Source organism: Polypterus senegalus, chromosome 9 (assembly GCF_016835505.1).
Source record: "Polypterus senegalus isolate Bchr_013 chromosome 9, ASM1683550v1, whole genome shotgun sequence".
NCBI lineage: Eukaryota > Metazoa > Chordata > Cladistia > Polypteriformes > Polypteridae > Polypterus > Polypterus senegalus.
This window is the reverse complement of record NC_053162.1, coordinates 13,791,570-13,810,617: the sequence shown is the minus strand read 5'-3', so window position 1 is coordinate 13,810,617 and position 19,048 is coordinate 13,791,570. Positions and strand designations below refer to the sequence as shown.

General features: G+C 42.3%; 1 protein-coding gene across 3 annotated transcripts in view; it reads left to right on the top strand.

Annotated features, from left to right (window-relative positions):
* LOC120535116 (protein crumbs homolog 1-like) overlaps positions 1–19,048 on the top strand; it is a 311,568-nt gene that overhangs the window by 213,933 nt on the left and 78,587 nt on the right. For all 3 annotated transcript variants that reach the window (XM_039762712.1, XM_039762713.1, XM_039762714.1), the window contains 2 exons: positions 8,617–8,812; positions 11,678–11,817. In XM_039762712.1, coding sequence (XP_039618646.1) covers positions 8,617–8,812; positions 11,678–11,817 — 336 coding nt within the window. The remainder of the gene's footprint in view (positions 1–8,616; positions 8,813–11,677; positions 11,818–19,048) is intronic.

Here is a 19,048-nt window from a genome sequence, read left to right as displayed (position 1 = left end):
AGTGTTGTCATCAGATGAGGGAATCACCCAACTCTTTTATCGGGACACCAACTGGGTCATCTGGTTTAATTAATGTGAGTCATTGAAAACAAAACGAACACTCGTTGGCACAGAAAGGCTCCAAGCGAAAACAAGCAGACATCGCCCTTGAACTGTTATAATCGTCTCTCTTGAGCTGTGAGTCTGGGTGGTAGCTCCGCCCTTTGATGAACTCAGTCCACAAGTTGACTCCTCCTTCTGGGGCTGCCCAGGCTTTCTAGGGGTTGGACCAGAAGGGGCGGAGTCAGTTGCTCTCACTAGGTGTCTTCTCAGCACTGTGAATGGAAAGGGAAATGACACAGCGACAGCGCCCCTCTTGTCCCAGGGTGGTATTACATACCTCTGATGTTTTTTATTTGATTCATGGGTTGTCCGTTTGGTTTGGGATAATAATACACACCCAAATCCTTTCCCTTGTGGCAGGCTTTTCCTGTTTTCACTGCTTCCTCTCAGCATCGCTCATCGAATTCTCCATGCTTATAGACGAAAGGATTTTACTAAGAAAATGCGGCTGTGGTCACAACCCCATTGGTTTGATTTAATAACTCTAAACTAGTCGTGTCGAGGCTTTGGTTTTTGGATGTGTGCGTCGATTTATCATTGTTTTCACTTTTCCTTTGCCCACCACGTGATGTTGTCAGTCATTAGCATTACAAATATAAACCTCATTAACATGGCCTGAGCAGATGCAAGAAATTCACTACCACACAGATGAATAGTCCCGTAAGGCCAGTTTTATTATTTTTAGACCCTTATTTGGTATTTTTATTGTCACTTCTTTTTATTTTTTACCCTTCTACTACATTTTTTGCCTATTTTTAATTTTTTCTTCCTAACCCTGCCAACTGGATGGACACACAGATACACAGACACACATACACAGACATTTGTCCTTTTATTAAGGTGGATAAGCCAATTTCTCAGTCCAGCAGTTACTCCCTGTTAGACATATTCATATCAGTGCCTGCAGTGTGCCATCTTTTGCAATGTGCCTTGTAGTGTATGTAGTAATAAAACACATTGTGTTTTTCATTCCAACAGACAGTGCATCACAAAGATAGCAGCACAGCTTTTATAATTCCAATACCAAATCCACCAATCATAAAATAAGTGTCTCCATGTCTGTATTTTTTCCATCAAGTTGTTATGTCTCTGTGTTTCCGGCAGATGGCACATCACAAACATTTGTAGTAACAAAATGCATTGCATTTGCCATTCCAGCACATGGCGCATCACAAACACTTGTAATAAAATGCATTGCATTTGTCTTTCCAGCAGATGGCTCATCACAGTCATTTGAAGTAACAAAATTCATTTCATTTGCCATTCCAGCAGATGCTGCATCACAAAACTCAACACTGCATTTACGAATCCAGTATGTAATTGAGTGTCATTGTAGCCAGCAGTACCTATGAGGTTGATCATGTATGTCCCATCATCTCATAACGCCCAGGGTATTGAATTGAAATTGAAATGCTTGAATTGAATGGAATTGAAAAATGTGAATTTCCCCTTGGGATTAATAAAGTATCTATCTATCTATCTATCTATCTATCTATCTATCTATCTATCTATCTATCTATCTATCTATCTATCTATCTATCTATCAGTCTTGAAATGTGTATGGAATGCTCAGCTAGACTATGGTTAAGATTGGGAATGTGTGAGGGTTATCTGAGGGTGTTTTGTGTCTGACATTACTGCAGGCTGCAATTAGACGCACCTCAAATTGCATAAAACAGACTCCTGTGTATTGTTTTTCTCATTCTAACAGATGACGCATCACAAACATTACCACTGCTTTTATGCACCCCATACTAAATAACACAACAGACTGTAATTGCAGACTTCAATGACAATGAGGTCAGCCACAAAACACCTCAACATCACGCTACACCCACAACATCACTCATGAAATGCCTATCAAATGCCGGGTTATGCTATGGATAAGAATAGGCTTGTTGGAGGATCATCTAACTCATAGGGCATTTTGTGATTGATGTGGTGGAGTTACATGACCTAGGTCATATCTAGTGCAGGGCTGCTGCTAGACACAGCCCAAATGGCATATAGCAGAGACATGTATTGTTTTTGTCATTCCAACAGATGGTGCATCACAAACATTTGCTGTAATAGAATGCATTGCATTTGTCATTCCAACAGATGGCGCATCACAAACATTTGTCGAAAAAGAATACATTGCATTTGTCATTCCAGCAGATGGCGCATCACAAACATTTATAGTAACAGAATGCATTGCATTCGTCATTCAAACACATGGAGCATCGCAAACATTAACACTGCTTTTAAAAATCCAGTTACAAAAGACACAACAAAGTGTAACTGCAGCCTGCAATGCCTATGAGGTCAGTCATGTTACACCCTAACATCACGTAACGCCCACAACCATTGGTTCAACTAGTAGGTCAGTTTCAGTTTGTTCTAAAACTGGTTCATTTACATACCCCTGTGTTAAGGTTGAAGGCTCCACCCCCTAATGAATATTGATGCAAGGAAATATTCATGATTTGTTTGCAGCGTGATGTTATTTCGTCCACTAGATGGCAGCAGAATACTACCTCAAGTGTTGTCTGGGCTTAATAATGTAAAGCGGATCATTACACATCACCTCAAATCTGACTCGGGCTTTTAACCGCATTTACATTAAATTCCGAGCCCGAGGAGGTTAAGGTGGATAGTTATATCCGGAAAATCAGCACTCAAAGTAAACAAAAGACACTGGTGATGTGAGCTTGACTTTTTGAGACTCTTGACCAATAAGTGAGGCTGAGAGGTGGGTCTTCAATTCAAAACGCTAGTTCTATGTGACTTGCTCTTCCTGTTTATGAGGTGTGCAGATCTTTTTTGGAAGAATCAATTTTATTTTATTTTAGCAGTTATATACGAATTTGTGACTCCGTTGTACTGTAAGATGCTGACGTGTATTTGATGTGCTAATACATGTAATTACCGTGTCTTCTCATTACTATTTTTCGATATGATTCATTCTTACAAAATTATTTAATCAAAATTGTGGTAAGTTTTCTTTTTGAAGAGCTGAATAAAATTGTGAAATATTCCAACTTTGGATACCGTTAGCTAATGCGCGTGAGTGTTACGCCAGACTTACATTTTCTAGTTTATTTAAAGGATCCTGACGACCACGGGAACATTTATGGAATGTGCCGCCTTTGTAAAGTGTGGTGTTGATTTAAGTAAGTATTGTAAAAGGTAAAAAAATAAAAAATAAAATGTGGTGCGTGAAGGGATTACGGCGTAATGAAATTTAGACGGCTTTTCTTTTTATTACACTTACTAAGGGTGCCAGCTCAGGTCTGCTCATTAAGTGCCAGACGCGGGCTGCTTTCAGCCTCAGACTTCCCTTTCAAAGTTGGAATTCCAGCTCGTGAATCAGTGCGGAATGAACGCATGAAAGGCACATCCCTTTTATCGAGCGGTCAGAGTTTAGTCAACATAATCCAGCGGTACCAGGAGCGCTTTGGTGCAGCCCGTCACTTGGCACAGCGCTGCCTCCGACTTCAATGGCTTCATTGTTATCTTAAGAAGAAAAACACAGAAAAGTAAAGGAATGCGAAGGCTTTGCTCCGTCTATCTCAAGTGCCTCGCTCCGCGCCCGGGGAGCCGCGATGATTAAGTGAGTGATAGGATGCGGGGGTCTCGTGGGGGTGGGGGCTTTCCTGGCAGACTCATACAAGATGCTGAGTGTAACAATCTTCACATGAAAAGTTAACCTCAGGGGGCCCAAGCAAATGTGAAAACTCGACACGCCGCTCAGGAATGAAATCGCGGACCACACACTCATGCAGGTGTTTTAAGAATTTTTCATCCATTCATCATCTCAGGCTTTTTCCGTTCAAGAAAGATTGTGGCACAGTTGGCTGCTTTGGCTGCCTCACAGCTCCAGAGCTCCTTGGCAAGAACCAGTTGGGCCGCTGGCTGTGTGGAGTTTGTCTTCAGATTTTACTCCAAAACCCCAAAGACCTGCCAGTCATGTAAACTGGGTAATATGGGCAGCACAACTGTAATCCAGTATGAGAAAGTGGCAGAGCGACCTGCAGTGGCCTGGCACCCTGGGCTTTGTACCGACTGGTGCCAAAATCATCAGTGATGGCATAACAGGGTTTGGAACTGGATAGCTGGATGGCTGAGGGACCTTCTTAGGACACTCTGAAAACTGAACGTCTGTGAGAGGTCATAAAATCCACTGTGACATAGTCGCACTGCTGACAGAGGGGCTTAGGTAGAGAGGGTCTTTCTGCATCTCTCTTATATAGTGCCTTTCAATATGTCTGCTGTGTAGTAACTTTTAGATCTGTCTAATATACCGGCAGTTATGTTTGTCTGTTCTGTAGTGCCTTTCCTATTTATCTGTTTATGTATTTATCTAATATTGTGCCTTTCAAAATACCTATTCTATAGTGTCTTTCCTATGTATCTGATGTAATGCCAGTCAGTAAGTCTGTTATATACTAACTATATAGATTTCTATCTAATATACTGTCTTTCATAGCTATGTAATATAGTGCCTTTTATATTGATCTCTTATATAGTGCATTTCAGTATATCAATTATGCAGTACCCTTCATGTCTATCTAATAAAGTGCCTTTCAAATCTCTTATACAATATAGTACCTTTTATATCTGTCTCCTCTATGGCGCCTTTCCTATCTGTCTATTTATTAACAGATCAAAATACCTGTCAACATACATATTAGATAAACAGGTAGATGAATGTGAAAGACACTATATAATAAGATAGATAGATAGATAGATAGATAGATAGATAGATAGATAGATAGATAGATAGATAGATGTGAAAGGCACTATATAATGGATAAATATGAAAGACACTATATGATAGATATATAGATATGAAAGGCACTATATAATAGATAGATAGATAGATAGATAGATAGATAGATAGATACTTTATTAATCCCCAAGGGGAAATTCACATACTCCAGCAGCAGTATACCAATAAAAACAATATTAATTAAAGAGTGTATAAAAACACAATGCAAGTTAAAAAATGCAAGGTGGAGAGTGTGAGGCAGGTGTAACAGATAATATTTTTATATAATGTTAACGTTTACCCCTCTGGGTGGAATTGAAGAGTCACATAGTGTGGGGTCACCTCAGTCTGTCAGTGGAGCAGGATGGTGACAGCAGTCTGTCGCTGAAGCTGCTCCTCTGTCTGGAGATGACACTGTTCAGTGGATGCAGTGGATTCTCCATGATTGACAGGAGTCTGCTCAGCGCCCGTCGCCCTGCCACAAATGTCAAACTGTCCAACTCCGTGCCTACAGTAGAGCCTGCCTTCTTCACCAGTTTGTGTAGGCGTGAGGCATCCTTCTTCTTTATGCTGCCTCCCCAGCACACCACCGCGTAGAAGAGGGCGCTCACCACAACCGTCTGATAGAACATCTTCAGCATCTTATTGCAGATGTTGAAGGACGCCAACCTTCTAAGAAGGTATAGTCAGCTCTGTCCTTTCTTACACAGAGCATCAGCATTGGCAGTCCAGTCCAATTTATCATCCAGCTACACTCCCAGGTATTTATAGGTCTGCACCCTCTGCACAGTCACCTCTGATGACCACTGGGTCCATGAGGGGCCTGGGCCTCCTAAAATCCACCACCAGCTCCTTGGCTTTGCTGGTGTTCAGGTGTAAGTGGTTTGAGTCGCACCATTTAACAAAGTTTGATTAGGTTCCTATACTCCTCCTCCTTCCCACTCCTGATGCAGCCCACAATAGCTGTGTTGTCAGCAAACTTTTGCACGTGGCAGGACTTTGAGTTGTATTGGAAGTCTGATGTATGTTGGCTGAACGCTACCGGAGAAAGTCCAGTCCCCTGCGGTGCTCCTGTGTTGCTGACCACAATGTCAGACCTGCAGTTCCCAAGATGCACATATTGAGGTCTGTCTGTAAGATAGTCCACGATCCATGCCACCAGGTATGAATCTACTCCTATCTCAGCCAGCTTGTCCCAAAGGAGCAGAGGTTGGATGGTGTTGAATGCGCTAGGGATGTCCAGAAACATAATTCTTACAGGACCAATGCCTCTGTCCAAGTGGGAGAGGGATCGGTGTAGCATATAGATGATGGCATCCTCCTCTCCGACTTTCTCCTGGTATGCAAACTGCAGAGGGTCAAGGGCGTGGCAGACCTGTGGCCTCAGGTGGTGAAGCAGCAGCTGCTCCATGGTCTTCATCACATGTGATGTCAGAGCAACAGGCCGGAAGTCATTCAGCTCACTAGGACATGATACCTTTGGGACTGGGGTGATACAAGATGTTTTCCAAAGCCTCAGAACTCTCCCCTGTTCCAGGCTCAGGTTGAAGATGCACTGTAGAGGACTCCCCTGTTCCAATGCACAGGCCTTCAGCAGTCGTGACGATACACCATCTGGACCCGCTGCTTTGCTGACACGAGGTCTCCTCAGCTCTCTGCTCACCTGTGCTGCTGTAATTGTGGGTTGGGTGAACCTCTCTCCTATGCTGGTATCAGCAGAAGAATGGGTGGAGGGTGCAGTACTCCGAGGTGAGAGTGGGTTAGGGTGGTCAAACCTGTTAAAGAAGTTGTTCATCTGGTTTGCTCTCTCCACGTCTCTCGCGATGGTGGCACCCCGCTTCGAGCTGCAGCCAGTGACAGTCTTCACCCCATCCCACACTTCCTTCAAGCTGTTATTCTACAACTTCTGCTCCAGCTTTCTCCTGTACTGCTCCTTCGCCACCCTGAGCTGGACTTTGAGTTTCTTCTGCACGCGCTTGAGTTCATGCTGATCACCACCTTTAAAAGCCCTTTTCTTCTGGTTCAAAAGGCCTTTGATGTCACTTGTAATCCATGGCTTGTTGTCAGCATAGCAGCGTACTGTTCTTACTGGAACTACAATGTCCATACAGAAGTTGATGTAGTCAGTAGTGCAGTCAACAACCTCCTCAATGTTCTCACTATAAGATCCCTGCAGGATATCCTAGTCCGTAGTTCCAAAGCAATCTCTCAGAGCCTGCTCTGCCTCAGTGGACCACTTCATGAATAAGCGTGTCACTAGGAGGTCTGTCTCTGAGTGAGCATCTCGCAAATATCTGCAGAACATGAAAGGCACTCTATGATAGATAGATAGATAGATAGATATGAAAGGCACTATAAGATATATATGTTGATAAATAGATAATAACAGAGATTTTGAAAGGCATCTATCATACAATGCCTTTCACATCTGTTTACCTATCTATCTATCTATCTATCTATCTATCTATCTATCTATCTATCTATCTATCTATCTATCTATCTATCTATCTATCTATCTATCATATAGTGCCTTTCATATCTATCTATCTATCTATCTATCTATCTATCTATCTATCTATCTATCTATCTATCTATCTATCTATCTATCTATCTATCATATAGTGCCTTTCATGTTCTGCAGATATTTGCGAGATATTCACTCAAAGACAGACCTCCCAGTATAATTAAGTGAGTGATTCATTGATGGAGGGTTTATTTCAGTGATCCTCTTCTTAAAATTACATTTTGGATTTTGTGGTGCTGCATGTCACCCGTCCAAAGAAGTTGAAGTTCTGCAGCACTTTCAGTAATCCAAGGTGGCCAGAGTCTGCTGGCACAGTTTGAAATGTACTTACTGTAAATGTGGGCAGACCTCAGAATGGTGACTTCAGTGAGTGAGATGACTGAGTGTCTGCGGCTGAGGAGCTGGATAGCGCCACCTTGAGGAAAACAAAACAGTCAGTCAGTCATTCATTCTCCAACCTGCTATATCCTAACACAGGGTCACGGGAGCCAATCCTAGCCAGCACAGGGCACAAAGCAGGAACAAACCCAGGGAGGGGCGCCAGCCCACCACAGGGCGCACACACACACACACACACCAAGCACAATTTAGTATCGCCAATCCACCTAAGCTGCATGTCTTTGGACTGTGGGAGGAAACCCACGCAGACACGGGGAGAACATGCAAACTCCACACAGGGAGGACACAGGAAGTGAACCCAGGTCTCCTTACTGCAAGGCAGCAGCGCTACCACTACGCCACCGTGCTGCCCCAAAATGAAACACATATTATGAAATATATTTTTCAAGCTGCTGTCTGGCTTATTGAAACAGTCAGTCACAATCTGTAAGCAGCTGGCTGATCATTCTGTGTGACGTTTTGAAGTGGAAATTTTGTACATTTTCCCCACTGACAGAGTAAAATCACCGCATCTTATAGGGAATGCTAATAAGTAGTAACAAATCAGTGCGTGATTAGAGTCTATGTTTTTAAAAGTCTGCCTTTTCACCCGTCTACATTACAACACAGAGCCGGAGTTTTCAGAAGTACGCGTCTCTGGAAAGCGTTTTCAAATGTCTTTGCTTTTGGGAGGTTAAAAATGCTGGGGTATCATGAATGAAAGGCGAGAACAGCGACTAATGTCTGCGGTTTTAATTGAAAATATAGTACTGTGAACGTAGCCTTAGAAGGAAGGGTGGTACGTTTGAATTGTTTCTTCATTGTTTGGCTGATGCCCACCTTTTGTCTTTTTTTTAAACAGGCGTGAACTGTGAAGTGAATATCAATGAATGTGAATCTTCTCCCTGCCAGAATGGAGCCTCTTGCGTGGACTACGTCAACTTGTTTTTGTGCGTCTGTCCAGAGGGTTATGAGGGTTCACTTTGCGAAATTAACATCGACGAATGTGCCAGACAGCCATGCCAGAATGGAGGCACCTGTCAGGATGCTGTTAATGGGTAAGGTGACTTCCAAACTCAGAATATGGCACTGAGGTAGACGACTCGTGTTCATAGCTTTATGGTTGTGTTTGTCCTCTCCAATGGGGTATCCCACTGAAGTGAAGAAAGGAGGGCTGTTTTACCATAGAAGGGTCCTAGGGTGACCCTCTTTATTACGTAGACCTGAACAGAGTGTCCCACGATAGCCGTCACATCTTTACACTCACCAGCCTGCATCTCCACTTATGGTCACTGTCAGGGTCAACAGATTGTATGGCAACATTCTTCCCTCCTTCTTCTACATCTGTAACCCCAGGTAACACAACTGAGCACCAAACCAAACAGCAGAGAAGGTTTACACTTTTCTTCATGAGTTACAGATGAACTTTCTCAAACCTTGAGGCTCCCAATGTACATAAACCAGAAGCAGAAGTAGGGCAAGTGACACCAATTACAACCTGGATAGATAGCAGGTCTTCTTGCTAGGAGTCCAGGCACCCATCTTGTTATGCTCTGATCTAATCTATTTCTGATCCATTGTGGTCTCTGGATGGCACGATGGTGTGAGAGACCTTGAACTTCTGTGTTAGCTCTGAATGTTTTGTGATTCCCTGACACAGCTCTTGGATCACTGGGATGTTATATCTTAGGGGCCGACTCCCCTCTTATGTTCAGTCCTTGTGTATTTTGACCAGTCCTGGCCTGGCATGGCTTAGGTCCTTGATTGCTCTACCAACTCAGCATGTCACCCGTAGCCCTGGACTGATGTAAACGTGTTTACAGTTTTTCATGTAGTGGTCCCTGGTTTTTGGTGTTCACTGGTTCTGATCTGGTACTCTCTGAAGAGAACAGGCTTTTCTTCTGACTAGTGAAGTCAATCTTCATATCAATAGCACCGCTTCATGAAGTGGAGGTCCATGCTTCTCCTATGTCTTCTGCTGAGCAGGTACACTAATAAATGTGGACTTGTAAGTTTATTAAAATACCTAAAACAGAAGCAGAAGTGTCTCAAATTACACTAATTACAATGTGGATAGATAGCAGCTGTTCTTGCTAAGAGTCCAAGCGTGCATATTGTTATGTTCTGATCTAATCCATCTCTGATCCATCATGGTTTCTGAATGGCATGACGGAGTGGGAGACCTTGATCTTCTGTGTTAGCTCTGAATGTTTTGTGTTTCCCTGACACAGCTCTTGGATCACTAGGATGTTGTATCTTAGGGGCCGACTCCCCTCTTATATTCAGTCCTTGTGCACTTTGACCAGTCCTGGCCTGGCATGGCTTAGGTCCTTGAATGTTCAACCAACTCAACATGTCACCTGTAGCTCTGGGCTGATGTTACAGTTTTCATGTAGTGTTCCCTGGTTTTTGGTGTTCACTGGTTCTGATCTGGTACTCTCTGAAGAGAACAGGCTTTTCTTCTGACTAATGAAGTCAATCTTCATGTCAAAAGCACAGCTTCATGAAATTGGGCTCTGTGCTTCTCCTCCTATGTCTTCAACTGAGCAGGAACACTAACATATGTGGACGTTTAGTTTTAATAAAATACCTGAAACAGAAGCAGAAGTGTAGCAAATGACATCTTTTACAACCTGGATAGGTACAGTAGCATGTCTTATTGCTAGGAGTCCAGGCAGCCATTGTGCCCGATGTATAGGGGGTTCTTTCATCTTGTTATCTTACTAGGCTGACCCACCTTTTAAGGCGACCGACTTTTAAGTTGACCACTTCTTAAGGCAATTCAATATGTAGATCAATTTGATATTTTATACAAACTCATTAATTTGGTTATATTGCATTTGAGCGGAATTACTTTAATACTCGTAGTTTCTGTTATTTTTGTGATGAAATTTAAACTTTTTTTTCTATATTGAGGTCGCCCTTTTCAACCCCCTAATATTTACTACGCGGTGAGGCATTTGTACTCCAACATTAATTATTTCCAGAGAAATAATTTTGTCTATTTTTCCAGCGCATGGCGCACAAAAGCAAGGGAACGATGGGAGCACCAGAACTCTGCTCACATCATGTCGCTTCGTACCGCAAGCTGCAAGTAGTAAGTCTGTGATAAGCGGAATACGCACGCTTTCCACTCACGGGACGGAAGGACAATCCCAACTGCTTTTATATAGTAAGAAAGAAGAAAAGATATCGCACAGTCTGGATTAGAAAATCATCTTTTACCTGGAAAAACGAAACTACAAATCCCATCGTGCATTGCAACATGGACGGGGCGTGTGTGAAACTCCGCGCCTGCGTAGCACTCATGGGACGGAAGGACAATCCCGACCGCTTTTATATAGAAGGATAGTTACTCCTATTACCTCAAGTCAATGGAGGTGGTGCCACCTAGTGGTGATGCAAGCTTCTCTCTGCGCTCTGTCGTTTCTCGACTTGGGCACTGAGGTCATTGTGCCTGCTGGTGGTAGATGGCCGTGTTACGTTACGTTTCTTGTGAAGAGCAGGCTGTTGGTCTCGTTGGCACAGCTGTCTTCATGCCAGTCAATTAGGCTACTCTTGTAACGTAATCATTACTTTGGGATTTTGATATGTGAGTTTTGATCTGACTTTTATTTTTAATTTGTTCCTTGGCCTCCAAAATGTATTCAAGTGTAGTTTTATAAGTTTTGGAAGGTAAGAAATCGCTTGACTCTATTATTTATTTATTTTTATGTCTTTTATTATCATCAATAGTGATTGATGTCCTCCATGTTATTTTCATGCTTCGGGAAGGTTTTGTTGATGGTGTGATATGAGGAAGAATTAAAAATGAAAGGCACCTAATGCCAATAACCGTGAGCAGATGAACATCACAGTCCTATCACTGCTCAAGAGCCCCCCAGCAGGGCGGTGAATTTCTTTTTTTTTTCTTTTTTCCTCAGGTATCACTGTGACTGCCATGGAACAGGATTTGTGGGGGACGCCTGTGAAATCGACATTCCCGAGTGCTCGTCTAACCCTTGTGCTAACAACGGGATCTGCCTGGAGGGAATTAACGGCTATTCCTGCCAGTGCTGGTCAGGTGAGTCCTGAGTGTTTATCTACGGGACTCTTATTAAATGCTTTATTAAGCGTTTATAGTCTGGTTAAGTAACTAGAAACAAAAAGAGTGGATAAGAGGAAAATACGGTCAGTCATCAGTGGAGTAACTTGGGGGTCTGAGCTTAGGATGCTCCTCTAATTCAAACTAATGGCACCAGCACTGGAGGGGCTACAAGGCAGCAAAACCGAGAAACACAGCTTAAAGTGGAAAAGTACAAAATGCTGCATGCAGTAAAAAAAAATTAATTATAACTACAGCGGACACAGAAACTATTCAGACCCCCTTCACTTTTTACACATTTAGTGATGTTGCAGCCTTGTGCTAAAATCATTTAAATTCTTTTTTGAAATCCTCAAGCAACACTCAATACCACACAATGACAAAACGAAAACAGGATTTAAGAAACTTGGGGAAATTTCTTAAAAATAAAACACTTGAATATCCCAGTGACTCAAGCATTCAGACTCTGTGCTATGGTACTGGATATTAAGCTGAGGTGCTTCCCATTATATGGATCATCCTTGAGAGGTTTCTGCACCTTGTGTGGAGTCCACCGCTCACCAACTGTGGAAAACCCTTCGCAAATTGAGAAAATGATGTCGCCCTACCAATTAACGATCTCTAGATTTCAGTTTTCCTGATCTTCACATACAGCAGCGTTTCTCAACTTTTAAGTATTTGCGACCCGAGTTTTCATAACAGTTTTAATCGCGCCCCCCCTAACGTTTTTTTGAAACGTAGATGCATATTTTATTATACCTACTTAACGTTTATCGACATTTATCTAACTCTATATTTATTGTTCTAGTATCAGAATGTAGTTTAAGTTCATTTGTTTTGGTTTCAACAGATTTTTTTTCATATTTTCGATTCTCATTTTCTTTTTTTCACATCTTCGCACCCCCCCTTTTTGTTACTTCGCACCCCCCTAGGGGGGGCCCGCCTCACAGGTTGAGAACCACTGACATACATGATATTGGTTTTTTTTTCCACGAATCAACAACACTAGCCATTTAAATCACATAGTCGCAGAATTTAAATCATGTGAGCGTATTCCTACCTTTCCATTGGTAGATGGTCTTTCCTCATTGGTCAGTGGAGTTGCTAGGTTTTGTCTTTCATTATGTAAAATACTGTGTACATACTAGCATCTTTTATCGTGCTGTGACTGGAATGAAGACATATTTGACCATCACCACTACCTACTGGAAAGACCCAGAGAAAACTAAAAAAAATCAATTTTGAAAGAAAATGGCAGTTACTTGGGTTTTTCATTGCACGTGAGACCTGTGGTCAATTCCATTGATTGCACAGGATTAGGAAAGGCAGACATCTATCTGTAGAAGGTCCCACGGTCATGCCAAACAACCAGGCCATGAAGGAATTGCCAGCAGCACTTAACTCTAGACTCCCTTAAAAAACTCGTAATCCTGGGCCGCCTTAAATTCCGTCGCACCTCCTCATCAGCGTCTTTTGTTTTGTAAATGTCAGCATAAGCAGCCTGCTATCCCATCCCTCCACCAACGCAGCTTTAGTTGCACACAAAGTTCTCCTTAGGTCTTTTTATCTGGGTGTGAGGTGCCTGGAGTTGTGTATGGTAAATAATATATTTGTGTGTTCCGTGACTACAATGATCTGTGTACGAGCTGATACAGCGCATTGCCACACCCACCACATGACAGGACCCAAGTGCAGCCATGCAACAGATGACACCACAGCACCGCACTGTGGAGTGGAACCAGTGTGAGGTTTTAATGGTGGCTGGAGTGCCAATTCTGCTACCAACCCCCAAGGTTTTCCCTGCAGGTTGGAGGACCTGCTTGCAGGGCTGGATGCAGATTAACGTCATACCCAGGACGGAGCAATTGCAGGTTAAGTCGCACACCAAGTTCTCCCAGCTCAAGTCTCCTTATCTGAGTGTGAGGTGCCTTGAATGGCAAAGTGTACATAATATATCATTATTTGGAACACATAGATTTCATGTGTGTTCCATGCCTACTAAAATCTGTGTAAATGTAGGATGACAGGAAATGCACTTGCAGGATGACGCTGGACTTCTTGCTGCATCCAAATGCTCAAGGGCCCAACAGAGCAGAGTCCCTTTTGTCATTTACGGGATTCGAACCGGCAACCTTCCGATTGCCAGTGCAGATCCCTAGCCTCAGAGCCACCACTCCTCCCTAAATGTAAATGAAATGTGTAGGTAATGAAGGATGAGAAGAAAAGTGAGGCAAGAAATATTGAACACATAACTAAAACAGAAACTTTTTTCATGTTCTACTAATAATTGGCCAAGTGCTGACGTGAAGTGTATAATGTGTGAAGACCAAAGTCCAAATATCAGATCAACACTTTCAGAAAAGACACAGATATAACAAAACAAGTGCGCTTTTTTTTTTTCTAGAATTTATCCAAAGTAAAAGAAATTGGGATAAGGTACGACAGCCACCCTCATACGTATACGTCATCTTGGCTGGTGCAGAGGTAAGAACTGCTCTCTCCACGTCGAGAGGCGGCAGGTTCGATCCTGGGTCATTAACTCTTTTGAGTAGTGAGCGGCTATTATTATTACTATTATAGAATAAAAAAACATGCATTTGATTTATTTGAGTCTTTAACAGCCGATGTAAATTTGTGGTACTTGTAAAATTAATTGTTTTTTATTTTTCATTCAGTTTTATTCTCTCATTCACGTTCACGCGTCCCCCAATCTGACACTGTTAGTTTTAAAATAAAGATGTGCTATAACAGAGGTGAACTCAGATGAGGATGAGGGTTCTACATCGGAGAAAGAAAACAGAAGCCCTCCATGCAAAAAGCGTCCACTCACACATAAGAACAACGCAGCAGCATCATGCGTAAAGGTGAAAGATGGCACCATTTGGATGCAGCAAGAAGTCCAGCGTCATCCTGCAAGTGCATTTCCTGTCATCCTACATTTACACAGATTTTTGTAGGCATGGAACACACATGAAATCTATGTGTTCCAAATAATGATATATTATTTACACTTTGCCATTCAAGGCACCTCACACTCAGATAAGGAGACTTGAGCTGGGAGAACTTGGTGTGCGACTAAAGCTGTGTCGATAGGGGATGGGATATCAGGATGCCTGCTGCCGGTGTCGATCAACATATTTGCAAAACAAAAGATGCTGATGAGGAGGTAAGAGGCAATTTATGATGGCCCAGGTTTACATGTTTTTTGTAGGCTTCAGGAATTCCACTGTTAAAGACAGGATTGTGATGAAGTGCACATCTGGGCAGGGCTACGAAACAAATCCGGCAGCATTAAAGTTCCCAAGAGTACAATTGCCTTCATAATTCTTAAATGGAAGAAGATTGTAACAACCATGACTCCTAGAGCTGGCCACCCGGCCCAACTTTATAATCATGGGAGAAGGGTTATGATAAGAGAGGTGATCAAGAATCTGATGATCACTGTGGCTGAGTTCCAGTGAACCTGTGTGGAGATGGGAGAAACTTCTAGAAGAACAACCATCAGTCCAACACTCCGCCGATCTGGGCTTCATGACAGAGTGGCCAGACAGAAGCCTCTCCTTCATAAAGATACATTGAGGTCTGCTTGGAGTTTACAAAAAAGGGCACTTGAAGGACTCTCAGACTATGAGAAACGAGATTCTCTCATTTGAAGAAACCCAAGAAACCGGCCCCTGCTCATCATCTGCGTAATACCAACCCAACAGTGAAGTATGGTATTGACAGCATCTTTCTCTGGGCTTGTTTTTCAGCAGCAGGGACTGGGAGACAAGGCAGGGTTGAAAGGACAACTGAATGTGTTGTGGAAAACACAGCCGTCTTCAAAGACGACAGTCACAGAGTCCAGATGAGAATGCAGAACAATTCTTTATATGGAGTGAGAAATTAATTAAACAATTCATTCTCTTTTATACATTTCTATTACCAATACATTATGTCATTCAGCTCTTAATAAGCAGAACTTTGTCATCTTAACCAATCAACTACAGCCACCAGTAGTTTTGTATACGTGTTGATTCTTCCATTATTCTGAACACCGCATCGATAATAGGGGTGTTTTATGAATTTTCCCATTGAACTTATGACTGCCTCATATGAGAGGTGTTGGGCTTTCCCATTTGTTTATCCTCACTTTCCAGAGGGGTGTTTATTACTCATTTACTTCATTTTAACATAAGTGTAATAATTTAGGCTGGAAATTGATGCTTTGCCTTAAAGAGAAGCTCTATTGTGTACTGTTCTTAGGGTCATGATTCTGGTTTCTAGGGACGGAGTCTTATCTCTGGCAATAGCTGCGTTTATGTGGCTTTCCACGGCGCAAATAGAATAACACTTCAGCAGGTAAGAAAGTTTATACTGAAAAATAAGTAACATGATCATCCAAATCACAAAAAAAAAATGTTGTCTTCCTCCAGCTCTTGAATTCTGGCCAAGAACGCTGCAGCCTCAAACAACTGATCCTCAATTTATTTTATTTTATTATATTTTCTAAGCCGAATTGATGGCGAGAGGCCGGTCCTCCAGGCCTCATAATAGGAACAAAAATGCACATCAACAATATCCATCTGCACATTACAACTACAAAGTTGGTGTGTTTTTCAATTTGAATGGCGGTTCGTTCTGTCGTAAAAACGCTTGAGTCCCGAAAGTCCAGCTGCCAAAAACACTTCCAGATTTGCCCAGTGGAGAGGGAAAACATTGTCAAAATACCCCATTAAGAGCCGCAAAACTTGATAAGAATAAAAGGTTTATGCAAGCACAAAGCTCCAAAGTGCACAGTTGCCTGAAAGGCGATACACAGTAAACAAAGCTCCAGTACAGAATCCAAAATCATGGTCAAAACAGAGCAGAGGTTCAGAAATATCAAATAACGCAAAAATCATAGGCAAGATGGAGCAGATGTTAAAAAAATTATGAAAGCACAGTTCTAAAAAAGACTCCAAGAGGCAAAGGCAAAAACAATGTACAGGGTCGAAAATCTGGAAAACGCAAAGCAAAGCAGTAGCCCAGTAACTCGCACAAAGACTCTCCACTCCAGCGCGTCCAGTGAACTGCAGGGAATCATGAGGAGGCCCCCCTTAAATAGGGTGGAGGGCCGTTCCTGGCAGTGATGGGCAGGTGGCCCTGCCCCTTGTGGCACCGCCCTCAAACCACAAGGGCTATAACTAAGGCCCTTCCCCTTTTCCATCATACACTTATTATTCTAAAAAAAAAATATTGGAAGGAGACGAGACGTGATTTTCTCGGAGAGACATTTATACGTCCCACGAAAGAAAGAGATTTAACCACGCCCGGAGTAGGAAATAAAGGACAAAGAGTAGATGACAAAGTAGAACATCAGAAAGAATTCAAAAATGTTGGCGCGGTACACATGCAGAGCAGGTTAGAGATGATGGAAGTACGAAAATTCGAAAGTCTCAAAAAAAGGATAGTAAAGATCGCATTAGCACTAACAAACGGAAAGTATTACTCAGTGAAATAACGGAACAGCGAAAAGAGATCGAATATATTGTTCAGATTTAAACTTTAAGTCGGAGACTTGTAAATCGTCTAATTTGTGTTGCCTGTGAGAATTAAAAGATTCCTAAAATGTTGGCACGGTATGAAGTCTCGTGAGACGGAGACTTTTGCCATGAGATTCTTTCAAGTCACACCCTACTTACAAGGATTTTCAAACAAGACCACGGCCATCTAACCTCAGTCGTGTGAATGCTTTTGTCAGACACACTTCTTCACTTATAAATTATATAAGGACAATAATTTTACACGTTCTGGATGACACGTCAATGACCAAGCGAAGAAGAAAGAGCACGGACAAACATTCTAAATTTTTTTTTAACTATTAGAGAGAAAGAAACGATTTTTACTCACGGACAGTTATACATTTCGTTTTCACGATGTAAGTCCAAACGCGGAATCGAAATTCAATGCGATCTTGAAGAAAAGTTAATTCCAAATATTGTTTTTACTAAAGTTTTAAAGTAAAAATAATGTGTATATAGCAATTCCCATGAAAATAACAATATGTTTAAATTGTATACCTGGTAAGCGAGCCCCCTATTAATAAATAAATAGTAGTAATAAATAAAATAAACATTAATGCAAATAAATGATACATATTAAAGAAAACCAAGAAAAAACACAACTGTGAACACCAGCCGGGGGAAAATGGTGGCTGAAGCATGACACTTAGTAATTACATTGGTGGCTCCTCTAAGATGAGGCAAAAGGCCCTTTAATTACATTCAGTCTTTATTCTTATGTCTTTGCTGTAACTTCACATAAGTATATACTTGGTATTAACTTGTAAAAATTATTATAGACTGACTAAAAATTCTATAAAATCGCAAACAACACAGATATCTTTAATGAGAATATCTGCTCCCGATGCTCTCAGGACCTCAGACTGGGGCTGAAGGGTCACATTCCAACAGGACAGCAACCCTAAGCACAAAGCAAAGACAGCACAGGAGTGGCTCAGGGACAACTCTGAATGTTTTTGAGTGGTCCAACCAGAGACCAGACTTGAACCCGGTCAAACATCTCCGGGGAGACCTGAGCCTAGCTGTCCATCAGCAGTCTCCATCCCACCTGGTAGAATTTGCGGGGATCTGCAAAGAAGAATGGCAGAAAATGTCCAAATCCAGGTGTGTGAAGCTTATTGTGTCAAACCCAAGAAGACTTCAGGCTGGAATCACAACCAGAGGGGCTTCAATGAAGTAGTGAGTAAAGGGTCGGAATGTTGATTTGACTTTTGATTTGATTTTAATTACTTCAACACAAGGCTGCGACATCATACAGTTTGTGATAAAGAGAATGGGTCTGAATGCTTTCTGAAAACCAGAGCCAGTCAATCTTTCAGGTGACATAGGTAGCCACCCAGGTTGCCGTCAACTGAGGGGTGCCATTTATGAAGTTAACAGGTGTGTGCTCCAAACAATGAGGGGGTAGTTGTCCCCAATCCTTTAGTCAAAATCTGATGATACTGAGTGGGAACTGCTACCTACTGGGTGCCATTTATGAAAGTAACATTGCCCACACTGCATATACCAAGGTTGCACTCTCCTTAAAGTCTGTGGTATATGCTGTCAGGGATGCATGGGGCAACGACCCGGCCAGGATGCCTTGGAGGACCGGAAGAGGGCGTGCGCCCATATCGGACCACGTGGGGGCAGCCACCCTGGTTCCTTTGGGGGCCACAGGTACAGAG